General features: G+C 50.5%; 1 protein-coding gene across 1 annotated transcript in view; it reads left to right on the top strand.

The window, feature by feature from the left end:
• Positions 1-214: 214 nt before the first annotated feature.
• LOC119711303 (protein CEPU-1) overlaps positions 215-20,998 on the top strand; it is a 363,561-nt gene continuing 342,777 nt past the window's right edge. Inside the window, exon 1 of the mRNA XM_038161307.1 lies at positions 215-507. Within this exon, the coding sequence (XP_038017235.1) occupies positions 432-507 (76 nt within the window). The 5' untranslated portion in view covers positions 215-431. The remainder of the gene's footprint in view (positions 508-20,998) is intronic.

A 20,998-nucleotide genomic window follows, 5' to 3' on the forward strand; every position in this document is an offset into this window, starting at 1 on the left:
GGTGCAGATGCCGGGGGTGCCGCTGCCGGCGGGGTGCTCGGGGTGTCTTTGCCGCTGGGGTGAGGGGGTGCGGGTGCCGGCAGGGTGCGGGTGCCGGCGCGGGGGGGCCCCGCAGCCAATGAGTGCTGCGCGGGGGCGGCTGCGTGCGCGGCCGGCGGCGTGTTGCAGCCGGGCGGCGTGTGCGGGCCGGAGCGGCGGGCACGCAGCGCCTGTCCTCGCACCTGCAACCCCTTCCGACCCCCTTCCCCCCCCTTTTTTTTTTCTTTTGGGTTTTTCCCCCTCCCCCACCCTTCGGTGCTTTTTTCCTTTTTTTTTTTCCCCCTTCCTTTTTCCTTCCCCCCCCCGCCCCTCTTCCTGCGCTTTGCTCCGGGAAAACGCTGGATTTTAAACCTTTCCCCGCCCGGCAGTGAGTGGGGAAGGAGAAGGAAAACATGGCCCAGGCCAAAATGCACCACCCCGTCTCTTGGGTGATCTTCGCCGGGATGGCCGCGCTCCTCCTCTCCCAAGGTAGGGAACGCCGCGGGGGACGCAGCCCGGGCGGGCGGAGGATGCGCGGTCCCACAGCAGCACCCTCCGAGGGGGCTGGGGGGTGACAATCCCCCCCAGAGCGGGGATCAGGATCCCTCCGGAGCAGGGACAGAGCTGGGAAAGGGTCCCCAGCCCGCCGTGAAGTTGCGGGGGATGCGGATGCGGGTGCGGCGCAGGAATTCCCGGCGCACCGGGCTGGCGGCGGGGGGGACGCTGCTCCCCTGGCGTCCTGATTATTTCTGCGGGTGCAGAAGGACTCAGCCATCCCAGCACAATTCCGGCAGGATCAATGAGCCAACAGGCTGGGGAGCACGGGAAGGGGAGAGGGAGGGCACGGGGTTCCTCTGTGCTCCCCCCACGCCTTTGCTTTTCCAGCAAGGTCGTCCCAAAAACTCGGTGCAGCCCCGCTCCCGCCGGGCTGGGACTTGGGAAGTCCTGGTCCAGTCTGTCCCGGATCAGCACGGCTGCCTCCCCCCAGCCGGGGGATGGTGCTTGGAGGGGAGGGGTGGGCTGCGCAAGGGGGAAAAAAAGAGCAAAAAGCGGTGGGAAAAGGAGGGGGGAAGAGGCGGCAGGAGCCAGCCCCATCTGGCCGGGAGCGCCGAGCCTGTCAGCTCGCGTTAGGCTCCTCGCAGCCATCTGGAGGGGCTGTGGGAGCGGGGTTTCCTCCATGGGAGGAGAGGATGGAGCCGCATCCTGCCCCGGGCCGCCGCGGGAGCTCGGGGTGCGCCGGGGGATGCGCCGGGGATGCGCCAGGGGGATGCTGCCGCGCCGTGCGCGGGGGGCGGCTGGGACCGGGGCTCCGGGGCGGGATGCGGGCACTTCTCGGGGACACGGATGCACCCCGGGAGGGGATGCAGGCGCTCCTTGGAGCAGGGATGCACCCCCGGGGCGGTGCGAGTCTTCCAGGGCGAGACGGAGGCACCCCGGGGGACGCAGGCGTTCCTGGGGGGATGTGGGGTCTCCTGAGGATGGATGCACCCCGGAGGGGTGAATGCACCTCCTTCTCCACAGCCGGATCCGGCTCCCTCTGCGCTGCTCCCAGGTGCCCACCGAAGGCTGGGAATGCCCAAAGCAGCCCAGCCCCGTCCCCGTGTGCCGAGGCGCGCTGCAGCAGCAGCCGGGCGGGCTCTGGAAGCCCAGCGGGTGCGGGGCTGGGGGCTGCGGGGTGGCCAGGGACGGTCACTGGGTGTCTCCCAGCACAAACTTCTCTCTGCTGGGCAGGCTGGGCCGGCTCCTGCGGGGGGAGAGCCCCCCGTGCCGGATCGACCGGCTCGGGCTGCTTAACATGCGCATCACACGATGCCGAGGCATCGCTCCTCTTCGCCTTCCTCCCGCTCTCCCTCCTCGAGCGCTCTCCTTCTCCCAGGGCTGCTGCTGCTGCCCGCTTGGCGTGCCGGCATCCCTGCATCCCTGCATCCCAGGGGCTTCCCCCGGCTCCCACCTCTGCAGGGAGCGCGGGCGGGGTGTGAAGGGTCGGGGCTTCCCAGGAGAAGGATGAAGCTGCACGTTTCCCTTCTCACTTCTCCTGCCCAGAATTTGTGCTTAATTTATTTTATTATTTCATTATTTTATTATTTTTTAATGCTTGCTTTGGGGCTCCTGACTTGGCTTCCTTGCAGTCTTATTCCATGCCTCTGGTCATCCTTCCTGCTTCCTCTCCCTGCTCCTATCAAAGCTTCCAGATCAAAAAGTAGTTGGTTTTTTATTTCTTTCTTTATTATTTTTATAACTCTCCTGGGCAGCAGAGCAGTGGGGAGGAATGTGCTGACTCTCTAAGCCCAAAATCCCCCAATTCCCTGCATTTCAGGAATCTGATGTGGGTGCCAGAAGTCCCTGAGTCACTCCTGGAGTGAGGGAAAGCAGGGAGCCACGTTACTCCGTGGTCTGGGGAGGACCCAGGGCAGAGCTGTGGGGAGCTGGGTGAAAAATTGCCCAGGGCAGCCTTTGGCAGAAAAAGTCGGGTCCATTTTTGGCATGGAAGTTACTGCATTGTTGGAGGGAAGGAGTCCCCTTGGGAGTTTTTTCTTGCATAATTTTATTTAAGAGTCATTTAAAAAACCCTCAAACACACCCTACAAATAATTTTGTATTTTAGCGCAAATTTTAAAGTGAGTTTTGAGAAATTTGGGTTCCTTCAACCCAAGGTAATATTTAGGTTTGTATGCAGTGCTGAAAATCAGCCATACTGTGCTTCTGCTTAATGAATTCTTCTGATAATCACAGTAGTTTTTGGAATTCATAAGTTTTCCCCTTTGTTTGGTGTCCAGAAGTGGAGCTGGCTTGTGTTTGAAAACATGAAAATAATTGTCAGGCAGGAAAACTGTGTTTTGCACAAACCTCCTCCAAATGTCTCCAGAGATGTGTGCTGCCCTCTGCAGCGGCTCATCCATCCCCTGGGTCATTTCCCCATTTCCAGCCAAACAAACAATAAGAAAAGTGGTTTGTGAGTGTGCTTGAAAGGAAAGTGCAGCGTGAAGGGGGATAATTCAGAGGCGTTTGACCACCTGAGGCGTTTGACCACCTGCATTTGTGCAAACATCTGTGGGTCCTCCAAGTCTTGCAGATTCACTTTTGTAGAAATTTTGTAGATTTGCTGGATTTGTGGAATTGTGGCCCTGGAATGGGAGCTGCTGAGGGTTGTGTCCATCAGGAAGGAGCCCCCTGAGCCCTGGAATGTCCAGGGTGATTGGACACCAAGGGAGATGTTGGGTGCTGGTGCTGGAGAGAGAGGCTGGGGCATTTCTTGGATGCTGCATCCCCTTGGGAAGGAGCTGCAGGTGTCCATTGCATCCGCTCACAAGAAGGATGGAGCCAGAAAATGTCCAGCCACAACTTGGGAAAGGAGATGGGAAGAGGGGAGGTTGCAGAGGGCTGGAATAGCCCCGGGCTTCGGGAAATGAGTGGCAATTCAGCAACACAGCTCTCATTGTGTTTGCTCTGTGTCTTCTGTGTGATTTTTAAATAGCAGCAATGAAAATCCAAAATATCCTCACGCAGGGTCCAGGCAGCAGAGTTTTCCCTTCCCCCTTTCCCTGGCTCAAAGTAAAGGGGTGTCCTCACATGTGCCCCGTGTCCTTGACCCACAGCCCACCTGGATTTCTTAAGGAAGAGGCAAAAATCTCACCCCAGCACTCGGGAGTGGAAGAGACAAGAAAACTCTTCACTCAGCCACGCATAAAAGGATTAACCAGGCTAAAAGGTCATAGAAGATTTAGCTGGGCCTTTAGCATCAGTAAGCCAAGAATTATGGGAATTTGATTCACAAATTAGCATAAAGACCTTATTCTAATAAGCATACAAGCTGAAATAGGTATGTAAAATAATAGCATGTGTCAACATCCTACACAGAGCGTTCCTCATCCGAAAGAATTACTCGCTCGTTCGATGTGGCTGGGATGCAGATAATTCCCAAACTGAGACAGGCTGTGCTGGTGTGTGATGGAAAGGCTGGATCTGACCCAGAGACACATCCACAGGGAGGAGGGGCTGCGTGCTTCCCTTTAGGAAGGGCAGGATTTGGAATCTGGGTGGGGCTATGCCAAAAAAAATGCCGTCCCCAAAAAATGCCGTCCCCAAAAAATGCCGTCCCCAAAAAATGCCGTCCCCAAAAAATGCTGTCCCCCAAAAATGCTACCTGTAAAAAATGCCGTCCCCAAAAAATGCCGTCCCCAAAAAATGCCATCCCAAAAAATGCTGTGCCCAAAAAATGCTATCCCCAAGAAATGCTATCCCAAAAAATGCCACCTCCAAAAAATGTTGTCCCCCAAAAATGCTGTGCCCAAAAAATGCTGTCTCTAAAAAATGTTATCCCCAAAAAATGCTGTCCCCAAAAAATGCTGTCCCTAAAAAATGCTGTCCCCAAAAAATGCTGTCCCCAAAAAATTCTACCCCCAAAAAATGCCACCCCCAAAATCCTGTGAGAATTTTCTCTCCGTGAGGGGTGAGGGGAGTCCTCCTGGCAGCTCATGCAGGAGGTAATTGCACTAATGAATGTGTATAAGAAAAATTACGTGTATCGACATCTTTTTGTGAATGCTCGGATTTATTGGTCCTCGGGAAAAATATTAGATGTGGTTAATAGTTATCACGCAGGTCAATAAAACATGATATTCACCCCAACAGCAGAAAATAGCTTTTTAATAGGTAATAACAGTAATAATCAATACCTACATGATTAGATAACCCAGTTATATGCAGTACATAAAAAGAGGGGAATGCACTCCGCCTGCTCGATGGCTGGATTTGAAGCGTGGCTGAACATCTGTCATTGCTGTTGATTCTCAGCGGGGCTGAGGAGGCATCAGCACCTCTGGAAATCAGGCCACCACGTGGGATTCATTGGCACATTTTTAAGATGCATCAGAGCAAGCAGGAACCTGAGAAGACCTTTGGAAAGCAGTTGCGCTGTCCAAAACGCTGGAGGCACCCAAAATGCTGGAAAAGTGGATGGGATTTTGGTTTGGGTGGGAGAGTTGCAGGTGGGGTTTCCAAGTGTGGATTTCTGCTGCTTCCCTGGGAGCCTCCCCGCGCTGAGCTGGTTACACAGCAGTGGATTGGCAGGATACAAAGAGGGTAAAGTTGTTGTAGTTGCTCTACGCTGTGGTTGTGGCGAGATCTCCATCATAACTGATAACTGATGGAGATCAAAATGATAAAAAATCAAAGTGAAACGGAAACTCCATGGTGTGTAATAAATTACCTTAGAGCACAGAGGAGGTGCTGGAGTAGGTTTTGTGTAGTAGCTACACCAGGTGTAGGAGCCCCACTGGTGGACTGGAGATGTGTGAGGTCCTGTGAGTGCTGACACAAATTTCAGGATGTGCAGTTGTTTCCTGGCCATGAAGCATGTGAACAGGGTGCCTGTGGCCATCCACAGTGGGTACGTGAGGAGGAAAACATTGTCCACCTCAGGTGCTCATGGCAAGGGTTTGGAGCTGCAGCTTCGCCTTGGGGTTGAGCTCTCGGTTTCAAAGAGGCCAAAATGAGCAAAGGTGCCAGACTTGGGGACTCCGTGGAAGCCTGGGTTGGTGTCCAACTGCTCCCTCTTTCCCACATTTGGGGTGAGCTTCATGGGTCAAAAGGAGATAAATATCAGTTTGGTAAGCAGAGAGGATCAGATGGGAGCCGGGAGCTTGGAAAAAACCTGCTGAGGTAAATCTGAGCTTCTGAGCCACCCTAGGGACTGTACAGGGACTCTGTACAGGGCTGGTGCTCTGGAGGCTGCAGCCAGTTTTGGGATGCCCTTGTGTTTCACAAAAGCTACTTCTCCTTTCTCCACACAGGAATTTTGACCAGCACAATAACCCTGGCTCATGGTTTTTCCATCTTCCTTTCACTTACTCCTGAAATGAGTGCATTTGATATTAGAAGTGGCTGCTCTGTGTATTTTTCTTGCAGTTTTCACTTAAAAATATCTATATTGTGATTTCCTCCCCCATTTTATTTTTTCCCCATGGGGAAAAAAATTGATCAGTTGACAGATCTAGGTCAGGTTAGTGAGCAGGGCTTGCTGTTTGCTGTGATAAACCAGGAGTGGATGGGGAGAGCTCTTCCCAGGAAGCTCCAGTCAGACAGTGGAGGTGGACTTCAGCTTTCCTCAGCCTGGGAAACACCACGTGAGAAGCAAATATTTGGCCATGGGGATCAGAAAAAGACCTTCATTTGTGTTTGTCTTTGCTTCCCAAACTTCAGTAGTGGCAAGAAAAGGCAAAACTTTCCTTTCCTTCCAGTTGAAGGGACAAGAGCTTTAAAGAGGGGGAATGGGATTTTTGAAGCATTACTGTCATTCTCCTTTGATGGGCAGTGACAAATCTCCCGTTAGATTCAAACCTGATCCATCTCTGATGTTCATGGCAAAAGCTTGGAGCTGTGACTGGGACTTGGAGTTGAGCTCTTGGTTTCAAACAGGAGCCAAAATGAGCAAGGTGCCAGATTTGGGGATTTTGTAGTGGAAGCCCAAGCCATGCTTCTGTCTTCTGTTGCCAGCCAGCACCCACATCTTGGCACGTGCATTTTTCATACCTTTAGAAGCTTTTATAGGAAAAAAAAACAAAAACAAACAGGCTGGGAGAGCTGGGGGTGCTCACCTGGAGAGGAGAAACTCCAGGGAGAGCTCAGAGCCCCTGCCAGGGCCTGAAGGGGCTCCAGGAGAGCTGCAGAGGGACTGGGGACAAGGGATGGAGGGACAGGACACAGGGAATGGCTCCCACTGCCAGAGGGCAGGGATGGATGGGAGATTGGGAAGAAATTCTTGGCTGTGAGGGTGGGGAGATCCCAGAACAGATTGCCCAGAGCAGCTGTGGCTGCTTCATCCCTGGCAGTGTCCAAGGCCAGGCTGGAGGGGGCTTGGAGCCGCCTGGGATAGTGGGAGGTGTCCCTGTCCATGGCAGGGGGTTGCAATAAGAGGATCTTTAAGGTCCCTTCCCAACCCAAGCCATTCTGTGATTCTGTGAAAAAACAGGATGACAAAGAGTGACCCCTTTGTCGCTGCACCCCAACCCCTCCAGCCCTTCCACGGCTGCATCCTGCAGGAATTGCATCCCTGGTGCTCCCAGCACATTTGGAGCAATGGCTGGCAGCTGGGAGGAGCTGCCACCTCCCTCCCTCCTCGTCCCCAAGCAGGCACCTTGCTCGTGGTTAATAATAAATCAGAGGTGCTGCCTTGCCGGGCTCTGCTCTCTGCTGCCAGGAGGCAGAGCATGGATTTTTGATGCGCTTAACAGTTAATATGTCTAATGCTGAAAGCTGTTGTAAATTAATTGACCCCTTGGCCCCCTTGTCCTGTTGACTGTTCCCACTAAAGACAGTGTTTGGTTCTTGGCATTCTTGCCCTCCTCCTCCACCTCCCAGTAATGCGTCGCTTACTAATCAGGGCAGTCAAAAAAAGGAGCCTCGACTCTGCAATGCTTCAGAGGAGCTGCATGGGCAGGTCAGCATTCTGGGCATCCACTGTGCCTGAATTCCTGGTGGTCAGAGCATTCCCTTTAGAGCTCTGCTGGCAGCTGGCATGGAACTCTCTGCCTTCCCACGGGGATAATGGGGATGGAGGTGCTGCCAGACTGAAAAGTCCCAGCACAGCACCGAGGACCCTCTGGAGGTGAATGGAACAGTCACCTCTGTGCCCTGGGTGAGCTGTGGCTCTCACCAGGTGATGGGTCTGGCTTGGAGGAAGGATGAGGGCAGGTTCTCGTCAGGGTTTTTCTTGGAAATTACAGAAAAAGATCCCAGAACAGTTTGGGTTGAAAAGAAGCTTAAATCTCATCTCATTCCTGCGGTAATCACATATCCTCTGAACAGAGAGAGACATAGCGGTCCCAGGATTTTCCTGGGAAGCTGTGAGAAGCTGTGAGAAAGCTCAGAGAAAGAATTAAAACAATTATTATCTCTCTTTCTGTGACTGTTGTTTATAGATATGCTTCTCCAGAGTGTGCTGTTCATAGTTCACCAACAGGCAAGAGAGGATTCCTAAAGGCCAATCAGGTCTTAGGTCCATTGTTCCTATAGGTTTCTAAATAAAGTGCTTTTCAAGCCTGCTGATGATGGAGTCTCTGTATCACCTTTGGCTGTCCCTGATACCCCTTTGGTGATGCATTCCACGCCCTGCCATGGGCAGGGACACCTTCCACTGTCCCACGCTGCCCCATCAACCCAGCCTTGAGGGACTGGTGTATTTTCCTTGCACGCTGCTGATCCTGGAAACCCTAATTTAGCTTGGAAAGGAGCTTGGAAAACCCTTGGAAAACCACAAATGCTCAGCCCACAGGGCTGGTTTGTGTCCTCCAGTGACTCACGGTGGGAGAGAGCAGCTGCTAAGGAGTGGGAAATGCCACAGGAAATTGTGTAATATTAGAAATGAAGCAGAATGTTTCAGGTTTTTCTAATTCCAAAATGAAATAAAAAAAAAAGAACAATCACAAATTCCCAGTGAAAGTAAATTCTGGGAAAAGTAAGGATTGATTTTTGAAGCATTTTCTTCAGAGCTCGTTGAGGCTTTATGTACAAAGTTGTGAAGTGATTTAAAAAAAAAAAAAAAGAGCTCCAAAGGCCGTGTTCCAGCAGTATCAAAGAGCCTGGAGTCTCCAGCCTTGTTCCATTTTGCATTGTTATTTCTTCAAAACAGATCCTTTGCTAATGTTTCCATTTTACTAGAAACAGAATTCTTGATTTAAAGAACTGGTTTGAAAGCCAAACCTGACCCGCCTCACTGGAAGCGTGACAGGCCCTCAGAGCAAAGCAAGGTTCATTAATACCATAATATTCTCTTTCTTTTTTTTGGTGTTTGGGGTTTTTTTCCCCTCTTAGAGGAGTTATCTGGTGAATAGCACTTCGTTCCTGGCTTGGTTTTTAGCTTTTATTCCCTTTCTGCAGGACAGATGGTATTTAGAGATCAGAGGGTGCCTCCGTTAGACTTTTACTTTTCCAAAGTCAATTCCCAAAGCCAGCACTGGGGTTTTTGATAGCGGGCCAAGGCGCTGGAGAGCGGCAGGGCTGGCTGGCAAAGGGTGAATTTGGATTTAGGATGAGTGACATCTCTCTTAATGAGGCCCTTTTTGGAACAAAGCTGGCGAGGAGCAGGATCCGTGATCCATTAGAGGCCGGGGTAGTGGCAGAGCCAAAACTGCCTTGTCGCTGGAGACAACATGAAAAAAACGTGTATTATTTATTGTTTACTTTTTGTGCTGCTTTTCTGCACGTCAGTGCTTCCCATTGTATGTTTTGGGCTTCAAAACCTGACACCACATTAGAAACCATCTCCAAAGCCCCCAAATAATGCATAAACTATGATTATTCCTTCTGATCCACTTGTGTTTATGTAAATGGCTGGAAAAGCGTTTTTCAGCTTATTTCAGAAGCTTAAGGGATTCATACCAAGCCTATTATTGAAAAATCAGAAAGTGAAAAGCAACTTCTGAGACAAGGAATTAGCAACTCAATGGCAGCACTGGTGCTGCGGGGTCTGGCTGGACCGCAGATGGGAATTCCCTTGGGATTCAAAAATCCAACAGGTCGGTGGGCTTTGAGGGGAGAGGGGACTCAGAACAGGTTTGGGGTCAATCCAAAGGGATGAGGGGCTGCAGGGGGAGCTGGGGCACAAACCGTTGGTGCTGCTGGGGCTGGTGGTCTGGGTTTTGGGGGATGAAGCCCCCAGGCAGTTGGGGGAAAATCCTGGCTCTGTGTCCTTGCATCCATGGGTGGGAAGGAGCTGGCAGTGCCATCCTTTCTCCATGCAAACCTTTTCCCTCTGTCTCAGGAGAGGTGGGACCAGATGCAGATTCTCTTTGGGCTCCATCCCGTTCCAGCCAGCCCTGCAGCATCTCATCCCTCCTCTCCTGCTGCTTTTTTTCCCTGGTTTGGTCCCTTTCCCCCTTCCTTATGTTAATTTCCCACCTGAGCGCCAAGTACTTTATAAATAGCAAATCTGAAATGAATTTCCTAGCAGCAATCATTATCTCCCTCGACAGCCATTAAACATTCACACAAGCAGAGCAAAATGACAAAGGGGATTGATTTTTACAGTATGTTGGGGGGAGGTAGGAGAAAGGAAATATGTTGACAAGGCTTTTTTTTTCCTTATTTCCCCCCTCTCTCCATTCTCCCCTCCCTTCCACATCCTCTATCTTGTGGAAATCAAAATCACCCTTTTGGAGATTGTGTTGGGAGGGGATGGGAGACAGCGAAGTTGGAAATAAAGAACAATAAATTTTAAAAAAAGGAGAGAAAAAACAAAAAGCAGCAAGTTCTTCAAGCAGCAAGCTCTATTCCCTTCCTCTGCAGCCACTGGAAGCCTCGCTCCGATCCGTTGGCCACGTACAACTGGTAAACACGAAGTTGGTTCCGTGGCCTGGCTGTGGAGATGAATATGTCAGAGCTAATGCCTGTGAAGATGGAGGGGTGGGCTGCAGGGAATGGGGGGGCCCAATCTGGGAGCCTGCTCAGCAGAATAAATGTGTTGATGCAATCGTTGGGAGCGGGCGAGCCGCGGCCGAATGAGGCACTGTAGCTGAAAATTTAACTTTGATTTCAATTTTCATATTTGTCAGCAATAATTAGATTCAAGAAATGTTTTTGCCGCTGTTCTAAAATACTAATAAGTAGGAGCCTTTGTAGTATGGCTAATGGAGTCCTTTTTTTTCCTAGTGGGCTAGAAAAATTCCATTAAAGGGAAAAGTCATACTATATTACTGTGCTTCAACATGCAGTGACTTTGCTGCCACAGGAATATCTGTGCTGGGAAACAGCGCCCTTGCTTCCAAGTGCAGGGATGATGCTGGGGAATGGGACTGGATTCCTGCAGCTGGGATTGGCTGGGCAGGGACTAGGCAGGGCCAGAGGGGACCCCCACATCAAACTGGGCAGGGGGTGATGCTCTGAGGGGCTTTGGGAAACTTTTGAACTGCTCATGGGATGCTTTGGTGTTGCCATTTCCCTTTGGGTTTAAAGCCTTCGATCAATGAGGAATTTCCCTTTGTTGGCTCTGCCAAAGGCCTCTTCTACCCCTCCCCAGCCTGCAGGGTGGATTTCCTTGGCAGCACGTGCCAGGTTTTATCCCAGAGAGACGCCGGCAAAGAAAGCAATATTAAATTTGCTGGCGATATGCAGAGCAAATGGGGAAACTCTAAGTTGTGTCATTCTCAAGTTACTTCAGCCTATTAAGCAAACAAAAGCACTTGTGGAGTGAGAAATGGAAATGGCCAACGTGGCCCGATTAATCCTGGAAGTACAATTCCATTAATAAGCCAGCTTTTAATAGGTGGCTCTTTCCAGGAGCTGCTGGGACAAAGAATTGATGTATTCACTGTAATTGTATTGCAACTAATAGGATCAGAAGAAAATTGTATGGAGAACTTATTCCTTTGCCACCATATTCCAATCAGTTGAAATAATACAGGAGAGCCCAGCATGGTAATGAGACTTAAATCTAAACAGGAGTATTTTAAATTTTAGGAGGTGGGGGGCTTGGCTTGTGCTTTTGCTTCCCCATAGATTGGGCAGAAATAAAACAGCAGTTCAGAGAGGTGCTGGAGGAAATGGGGATCCCAATCCCAGCGGAAATGCTCCATGGTTGGGTGCTGGGGCTGCTGTCTCAGCTGGGGATGGGATGTGGCTGCTGGTGCAGAGCTGTGCCAGCTCAGCCTCTCTCCTGAATGCTAAGGGGGGTGTCTGGATGCCCAGGGATGGGACTGCCCCCTTGGCATCTCACCGGGAGCCTTTTGTTCGTGTCATTGGCAGCGAGAGGAGCCTTCCCCCTCCGCAGTCACTGTGGTTCACTGGCAGAGCTCATTAGCCAGCCTCAGGTCATCCCTCCATTCATCCCCCATTTATTCCCATCTCCATCTGCAGGCTCTGATGGTTTGCTGATCCTTTCTTCACAAGGAACTCCTGCAAAAACCCACCTTCTGCTTTAGGGAGCAAATGTACCTTTGTGGCTGTGGCTCTGGGCCCCTGTGGGCTGCAGGGAGGGATTTGGGCTTTAATCCATGTGTGTCTCTCCAAGGGACCTTGGAAGAGAAGAACTGTGCAAATCCCAGGCAGGCTGGGCAGCTCAGCACATCCGAGGTGATGCACAGCAGTGCCCCAGGATGCAGATCTCCATAATATCAGTGGAATTGTGGAATGATGCACATTAAAGCAAGGAAATACCAACGTGGGAGCTGCCTGACCCAAAATCTGTGTGGCCCATGATTTCTGGAGCTGTGGCTCTGCCATGAGAAGTTTGCAATCACTTTTTGTCTGTTCATCACTGTTTCAGGGCTGTTTGTTTTTCACTCCTCCTCCCTATTTGTATGCATGCTCTGACCCTGCTTTGGTAACAGGCTAGAGAGTAAATAGAAAGGGGAGGGGAAAAAAAAAAGGCAAGGGAAAAAATAAGCCAAGGCACAGTTCAGCTCAAATCCCCAAGGAAACAGATGTGATTGCCTTCCAGAAATGGCTCCAATAAGGCCAGAAAGGAATATTGCTTTTATAGCTTTTGGGATATAAAACATTTAGAAAATGTGATTGACTGGCAATGCCTAATTTATCATTTATCCATTTCTCTATCCACCCAAACACAGCAGTATCCTCAGACGGACTCATTTCCACCTTTTTTTGGCTTTCAGCCTCTTTCCTGTGTGTGACACACGTGCAAACCCATGTTCCCTTGCACACTGAGCTGTGTGTGCACACACAGGCACGTGTTCCCCCACGCTCCTGGCTCCTTGTCCCTGTGCCTGTGTCATGGATTTATCATCGTTCTGCTAAGCACTCAAACTCCTGTGGCTATTTATAATTAATGCTCAGAAACCTGCCAATCCATTTAATGACACCAGGAGGTCACGGCCTCCCTTATAGCTTCCCATTAATCATCATTAGAACAGTTCTGGGTTTTTTACATTCTTTTAAAATGTTAATTCACCTTTATAATGCTCCTTTCAGCTCTGACTGTAAAGGGATACTCTGCAGTCACTCCAGACTGTCTTGCAAGTGTATGCAGGTGAAAGGCTCAGTGGGACAATTGCACTTGATAAAGTCTCTTGGATGTCTCCCGCTGGAATGAATTACACTCACAAACTCTGCCAGATGGGATTTCTCCACTGCCCTCTGCCGCCGGCTCCTCGCAGCGGTGCTGGCACAGCTCCCTCCCTGCTGGCTCCATCTCTCTGAGCCCCTCACCGCTTCTCCCTCCTGAACCACAGGATCAGAGAATCCTGGAGTGCCTTGGGTTGCAAGGGACGTTAAAAATCCTCTAGTTCCATGTGGCACGTGGTTCCCCAGTGGAATGAGCTTATCTGTGCTGGCACAGAGCTTGCTAAGGCCACGTCTGCTCTGCCAGGCTGTCCTTGGGCACACCTTTGCTGGGCAGGCTTTTTAGATCCAAGGTGGGCTCATGCGCAGTTTGGCTGTATGAGCTGTGGTGTTTTGGTTTGGGTGGAGCATCCATCTCATCCCTTGTGAAGGTAACAAAAATCTCAAAAATCCCACTTTCCAGAGAGCACGGCTGCTCCCATTGGCGAGTCCATCTCTTTCCTGCCAGTGCCCTGGGAGCCTCCAGCCCTTTTGGTGTGTCCCAAAGCATCCCCTGTCATGGCCACAGCAGAGGGCATCAGCAGAGATGTCAACAGGCATCTTGGAGGAAGGAAAACTCTGGGTGCCAGCTGGTACCCTTGGCAAGCAGCAGTTCCTCTTCAGTAGCCCCCTCCTGGCTTGTGGTTGGAAGCAATCATCCCCCTCCAAAGTCAATCTGTGTGTGCCACCAATGGGAATGGCTCCAAATCCTGATCCAGACTGGGGTGTTGATCCTTTTGGGAACAGTCCCATGGCCCCATGTGAGCTGTGGTGACTTCTCACAGCTCTGGGTGCCAAAGCTGCAGAGCCTCTCATCGTTTCTGCTCTGTGCCCATCCAAGGGGGGAGAAGTCAGCACGGACACCCAGTTCCTTTGGTGGGAAGCATGCACAGCCCTCCGTGTGCTCCAGGAGGGCAAAGATTCATGCTGGCCTCTCTTTTTGGGTGAAATAGGATCACTCCTGCTCCTTTGGAGACTTCTGGTCTGGGTGAGAGCCGAGCCCAGGCCCGTTTCTCTGAGTAAATACGCCAGCAGCATTTGGCTTAATGAACTGTGGCTTTTAATAAATGGCTCTTATCTTGCTGAAGTGCTGCTAAATTGTCAGGATTTAAAATTAGCCTAATAGATTTGTGGGCGATGTTTTATTCACTGGTTAGTTGGAAAGAGACGGAGAGGGGGGGAGAGATGGCTCCACCCAGTTCTCCCTGAATTATACACGAGTTATTTACTTGTTTGGGCCGAAGGGGAAATGTTCTGGATTAATGTGCAATGCCTCAGCACCTGACTTAATGAGAATTTAGAGACCTATCCCAAACTGATAGTCTCCCATTAATCACTCGGTGGCCCCTCTGCTTTGCTTGCCCTGGGATGTATTTGTCGTGGTGGTGGTTGGGTTATGGTACCCACTGCTGCTTGCCAGGAAAAGGGGATGGGGATGGACAAGGGAAGTTTTGGGTGCTGTGGTGGCTTCCAGGACCCCTTCTTGCAGCTTTGCTCTGTGTTGATGTTGAAGTAGAGCCTGTAGATCTCTGTCTACACCACACCTACCTGTGCAACTTGAGTTCTTGAGCATGAAGTTGAAGTTGCTCAGCTTGTGATACATCCCATGAACTTCCCTGAGCCACTTTGCCTGTATTTCTTTTGGCAACGCTGAGCTGGTTATGATCCTGTTGACAGTTTGGCGACATATGGAGAGTCAAGGCAGAACAGTGTCTTATAATAGAGCAAAATGGGATCTGGTTGGGATGAAAGATGCCAGGGAAATGTCAATCACTATCATTATACTAACAAACTGCTGTACCTGCAGAGATAATAATAATATTTAGCAATTATATAGCACCTAACAAGCTCAAACAGCAGAGACTGCAGCTAATTAAATCTCCCAAGACTTCCTTTGGGTGGGTGATTTCCTTAGAGCATGGACCAGCTTCTCAGAGTATTCTGTGAGAAGCTGAAGGCACTTCTTCCCCATTTCACAGGTAGGGAAAGGTGGTCCTGCTGGAAATCCATGCAGTGAGGGTGGTGGGGTCAGTCCTGGCACTGGGTTGGGCTGTCTGCTCCATTAGGAGCTGTTGGCCTTGAATTGGGTGGCCTTGAATTGATCACCCAGATGGCCAAAGGTGTTTGGATGCATTGACGTGCTTTTCCTCATCCTTTTTGGAATCGTGGAGAGTTTGGGTGCTGGGCACCCAAACGAGGACCCCACCAGCACCCCTTGGTGAAGTAGAGGTGCTGGTACAGATGGTTTTCAGTCAGAGGGTGTTTTCTCCTGTGTCTGCCTGCTTTGTTGGGCTGCTGCTCTTTCCCTCTTGGTTCATCATTCCCCATCCCATCTTGACCAAGCTGCATCCTCAGAAACCCTTCTGGAGGGTGATACACCAACCAGCATCCCTGGCTTGGCTGGATCATCCAAGATCACAATGACGGAGAGCAAGACTTGGAACATTTCCCCCTTTGTGGTGCTCTCACCTCGCCCTTCCTGGAAAGCAGCAGGTGAATCCACTGGCGGCTGCCTGGATCCAGCCAGGCTCCCTGACCCCTGCCCAGCTGTGTGTTCCTCCAGCCCAGGGAGCCCCTGGTGTCCCCGTGACTTTGTGAAGGTCAGCGTCGGTGTCTGAAGTGGTAGCAATGCGTGATGCGCAGTGTCAGCCATAAAGGAAATGTTGTATATAAAAGATAAGTTTTTTTTCTTTTCTTGTGGCAGAGGAACAAGGCGCCGGGTTCATTTAGCATTCATAAAGTCTTGCTTTGGAAACGCCTTTAAGTACTGCTGAGGGAGACTTGAAGGAGCATGTTTGAGAGTCAAATGCACATCTCCTTGGGCTCTCCTTTCATCTGCTTTAAAAAACACAATCTTTTTTTTTAATCTTTTTTTTCCCCCTCTGTAAAAATACTAATCTTCTCCAACAGCAGCAGACACCCAGGGTGCAGGCGCTCGGCAATTAGTTCAGTGAACAGAATAAGTGAGGAGCAGAGGGAAGGGGGGACTCAGCCAAGGACCGGAGGACACTGAAATCCTGCCTGCTAATTAGCAGGCAGCACAGGATGGGGCCTGGTTAATTCAGGTGCTGAGTCACAACGCCCGAGTGTGTTGTCCACTCGGGCGGCACCGTGGGCCTCTGTCATCCTGCGGGCTGAGAGGAAGGCCCACCAGGGAATTTGGGTCTTGGCTGGGGAAGAATCGAAGGATATGAGGTGAGTTTGGCTTGATTTAAAACCTGGCAAGAGTAGTCCCAACTCCAAGCAGGTCACGAGCAGTTGTTGGGAGAAACATGAGGAGGTTTTGGCGTGGTTGCTCCTTGGACTCTTGGCCAACACGTGGAGTGTCCGTCCTCCAGAGGCTGGGCTTTCCCGCACAGAGAGTCATCCTCTTGGAGTTTGTGTCAGCATGGAAATTCAGGGCACGATTCCTGTTCCTCTCGCAGGAGCTGAGGCAGAAGGAGAGAGACAAAAGCAACAAGGGTTGTCGTCATCCAAACTTCTTCAGATTGTGAAGAGCCAACTTCTTGGGAAGTGTCAGATGGGCAGAAGTTCAGCTCAGCCCCTTCTTTTGGCTGAAACTTTTCTTGTCCTTGAAATCTCTCTCCTTCGCTCTTGACTTGAGGGAAGGGAATTTACTGTGATGAAATATGTTGTCTTGTGGCTTTTTATGAAAACAGCACATGTCACTGCCCCTGTTTCTTGGAGCCAAAGGATATGGCTGGATTTCAAAAAGAAAAGGACTGGATGATTTCATTATTGCTAACAACTGTTCCCACCAAGATAAGGGCAGTCTAATCACATTCCCTGTGAAGAAGTACCAAGGGAACCAAAAGGGAACGTTTCCATTTGATCTTCCACGTTGTCTTCTGTGTTTTGGTCCTCTACGGTGCTGTGCAGTGCCAGGAGCAGGCTGTGAGGCTGAGGGGATTTGGGGGGAGTCAAGGCAGCAGTTCATGGTGCAGTGTCCTGGTTATCAGGGGTGTCCCAGGCTGGAGATGCTCTGCCAGCAGCTGCCTCCACATAAGGATTTATTTCAGCGACCGCCTGCAGTCAGGGCTTGAATTCCACATCCCAAACTCTTTGAGCGGAGCCTGAGCTGATGAAGGAGGCTGAGCAATGAGCAGAGAGGGGGTTTTCAGCTTTTTATTTTTAATTTGCAAGTTGCCCAGAAGAAAAGTGCCACCTCCTTCAGAAAAAAAAAAAAAATCAGCACTTGTGGCTAATGAATTTGCTTTTCTTAATTATGTTTCGCAGATTCCCAACGTAGATTCCCCTGAGAACTGATCCATAGCTGAAAGCCCCCTCTGCAGTGAGCATGCTTCATCTTTAACTGCCAGGAGGTGATGCTGACCGTGGTGCAACCCGGGTGGAGGGGGAGGGCAGAGCCAGGAGGTGGAGGGGATCAGTTTTTGGCTGTGCCCTCCGCTCCACTCTCTCCACTCTACTGCCTGCACAGACTGAGCTGCACGTGTCCCCACCGCAACGATCCCTGTGGCAGGGAAGGAACTCTGCAGGCTTTGATTTGCCTCGTGGCAAGAGATAACATTATCATCTCGTCCTTTAATGATCTGAGGACATTGAGGATTTTTCACATCAATTTCTCTGTCTCGGTAGCTCTGATTCCGCCATGGTGGGTAGTGCACAATCAGTGCAGGCAGAGTGGATGCAGTAATTCAGTTTTCCCCCTCACCCTGGCATTGTTTGCATGCCCTTGGTTCCTCAGGAGCTTGGTGCAGGCACTAATTGATCCATCCTGTTGGCACAGCCAGCAAGGAGTTGTCATTTGGTGAGCAAAGTGGGGTTCTCTCTTTTGGAGCACAGGGTCACTGCTTCAGGTCCCAGCAGCGACCACCCAAAGAGAAAAGATGACTTATAATTACATTCATAATTGAAAGTGATTAATGGTAGCTAAAGAACTTCGAGCGATTTCTTGTAATTAAATACTAATTTTAGTTCCTTTGCAGTGCCGAGCACCATGTTTGCTTTACTGGGGATATTTATGGCTGTGCCTTAGCACGGTTTAAGATCTTAAAAATACATGTTCAGTCATTAAGAACTTTGTGGTGACTGGGTAAACAAGTAAACATCAATTAATTTGTTTACTTTGTGTCTGTAATTACTTTTTATTATTTCAGATTTTGGAGGATTTTTATTCTGGAGGATTTGTGGCTTTGAGTGGAAGAGTGGAACCCTTGATCACTCCCATACCAGGGGAGTCCTGCCCTGTGCTCTGGGCTGCTCTAGCTGCCAAAAATCCCCCAAAGAGTTATGAGAAGGAGGCAGGAATCACATCTGGAATGGTTTAGGCTCAGAGGACATCATGGCCAACTGTTGAGCCTGCTGGCTCAGAGGCTTTGGAGCAGGGAAAGGAGCTGTCTGCCCACGGCAGATGCTTGCTGGCTGTTGCTTGGTCTTGAAGAACAGAAGTGTCACAAAATCAGCTGTTTCTGCCAGGTTTTGGCTGTCTGTAAGTGGCACCTTTCAAACTCAGCTGCTGCTCATGATGCTGTGTGTCAGGGGGTGCTCAGGGCTGCTCTCCTTCTCCCCTTGCTCCAGCTGCCAACACCATCTCCTCCCCTCCCCTCTTCGGAGGCAGCTTTTACCCTGGATCCAGCTTGGATCTATCCTTGTCTAGATTTTGGGGATATATTTGCAGAATTAATATTTAATCCCCAGTACTATCATTGTATTGATTTGATTTTGGAATTTGACCTGTCAAACAGGGCTGGTTTGGGTTTTGGCTGTGAACAGGGAGCTGGCTTGGGTGGCTGTACCTGGATACAAGCACTGGGGGGTCACCAAATTGGGCAGAAGTCCCATCCTAGGGAGTGTGGGCTATGTCAAGACACCTTCCCATGTCTGCTCTGTCTGGAAGTACCTTTAAGCCTGGGTTTATTCATGGCACATAGCAGCTCTTTTTCAAGCATTACAGGATGAGGTGTGCCCATGTCCTTCCTGCACCTTGACAAAGTTGTTTTGGGAATCTGTTTCCCAAAAACTTGCTCCTGCTCTCATAGCAACACACTGGGCTGGAAAGCTCTTGATGGAAATCGTGTCTCTTCCTCACCAGTTCCCTGATTCCTTGCTAATGCTTTTCATTCCCTCTTGCTGCTTGAGAGAGCTGATCGTCTGATTAAATTAAGACAGACACAAAAGCAGCTGGCCTGCCAAAGACTTGGATTTTATTAAAAATAATATTGTTTACAGAGTTCTCTCCCTTTATGGCGCATATAAAACAGTGTGTTCCACCCGAGCAGGCGGCAGACTCGCTGCAATTTACCCAGGAAAAGATGGAAAGACATTAAACCCTGTCTTGATGGGGAGCAGAGAGGGCATGGAGGAGACAGAGGTTGGGGAGAAGAGACGGAGTGTAGCTGTGGCAGCAAATGAGAGGGAAGGAAATGCAAGGGAAATCAGAAGAGAAAAGGAAGGATGGTTCCCTGATCCCCACATCCCCTTCTCCCCTCGCATACCTGCGCTGAAATGAAGCTTTCAGCAAGGAGAGAGATCTTGGAAAAGAGGAGATAAACTAGGGCAGAGAGCTTCAGCTGGGGACACAGCCTCCACTGGAGCGGGAAGAGAGCTGCTTGCCCCCCTTGCAATATTCAGGAGCCCTTCCCAGGCTTTCTGTGCAGGTGGAAAGGTCTGTTCTCAGCTCATCTGAGGTCTTGCAGATGTTTTGCAAGTCCTGGGGCTGGGGCTAGGTCAGGGCTGGAAGTGCTGGCTCCTGCCCACCCAAGTGCCTCGCCAAAGAGCTCTTGTGCTGTGTAAATCAATTATTTGTGGTTTATTCATACTTCAGTGGCAAAGGAGGGTGTGCAGGGAACAGCACAGCAATGGGTCATGGCATGAGGAGCTGGCAGTGAAGCAAGGAGGGACAGGGAGGTTTTCCCAAGGTCACAGAGGCAGCTCGAGGTAAGACCCAAACCTCAAGCAGGGTCCTCACCTCCAGCAACCCTTGTGTTGGCTAAAAGGGGTTGTGCCTCGCTTTGGGAAGGCAGGGGTGAGCCCTGCTAATGCCCTGCTGCAGGAGTGGCCTGGCTCTGCTCGGCTTTCTCTCTTCTTCCTGTGTCTTCTCTTTGTTTGTTTGATTTGGTTCCAAATAATTAATTGTAAACAGCCATGGCTAATGGTTTGAATGAAGGGTGGATGGGTGCTTTAATTAACTCATGAAAGGATTAAACACTTGTGTTTTCAGTCTCCCTGACCCCAGCTGAAGTGACAAGGCTTGAGCACCCCATGTTTTGAGGGAGCTGAGCACCCTGTGAACGTGGCATGTGCTGGCTGGGGGGGGATCAGCTTGGAAAAGCTACCCAGACTGTGCTGGGAAGAGTTGACTGGGATCCTGATTGTGGTTATCATGGAATATCCTGAGCTGGAAGGGATCTGCAGGGGCAAGGGGGGTACTCCTTTCCCCAGCATGGGTGGGGCCCCAGGTACCATGGCAGAAAGGTGTCCCACCTTTTTTCCCTGGAGCACTGAGCTCCATCCTGGCACGGTGAGCACCTTCTGACTCTGATCACGTGCTAGTTTTGATTCCATAAAGGGGTTTGGTGGTGTGAGGGAGGTGGCCTTTCAGTTGTTTGCAGAGAATGTAAAGATTTAATAAACCTGAACAAGGTTTTGGACTAATACCTGTTGAATTTGGGTTGAGCATGAGCCACCTGCCCCTTCTTTGCGAGATGGTTACTGTACAAGCTTCCAAGAAGAGATATCTTCTATTTCCCTACCTTTCCAGACAAAATCCAGCCAATGAATCTGGTTGGGAATAAGCTCAGCAGGGCAGCCTTGGGCAGGAGGATTTCTGCAAAGCCAAGAGCTCAGGAGACTGTGAGACAGAAGGAGGTCTCGGAGGAGGTGGCCCTGGGTCATCCCTTGCTGGCCTCCAGGCACATGGAAGCTTGGTGGGTGTCAAACCCTGGGCTGATCCCTTGGTCTGAAGGCA

The sequence above is a fragment of the Motacilla alba genome, chromosome 24, assembly GCF_015832195.1.
Source record: "Motacilla alba alba isolate MOTALB_02 chromosome 24, Motacilla_alba_V1.0_pri, whole genome shotgun sequence".
Lineage (NCBI taxonomy): Eukaryota > Metazoa > Chordata > Aves > Passeriformes > Motacillidae > Motacilla > Motacilla alba.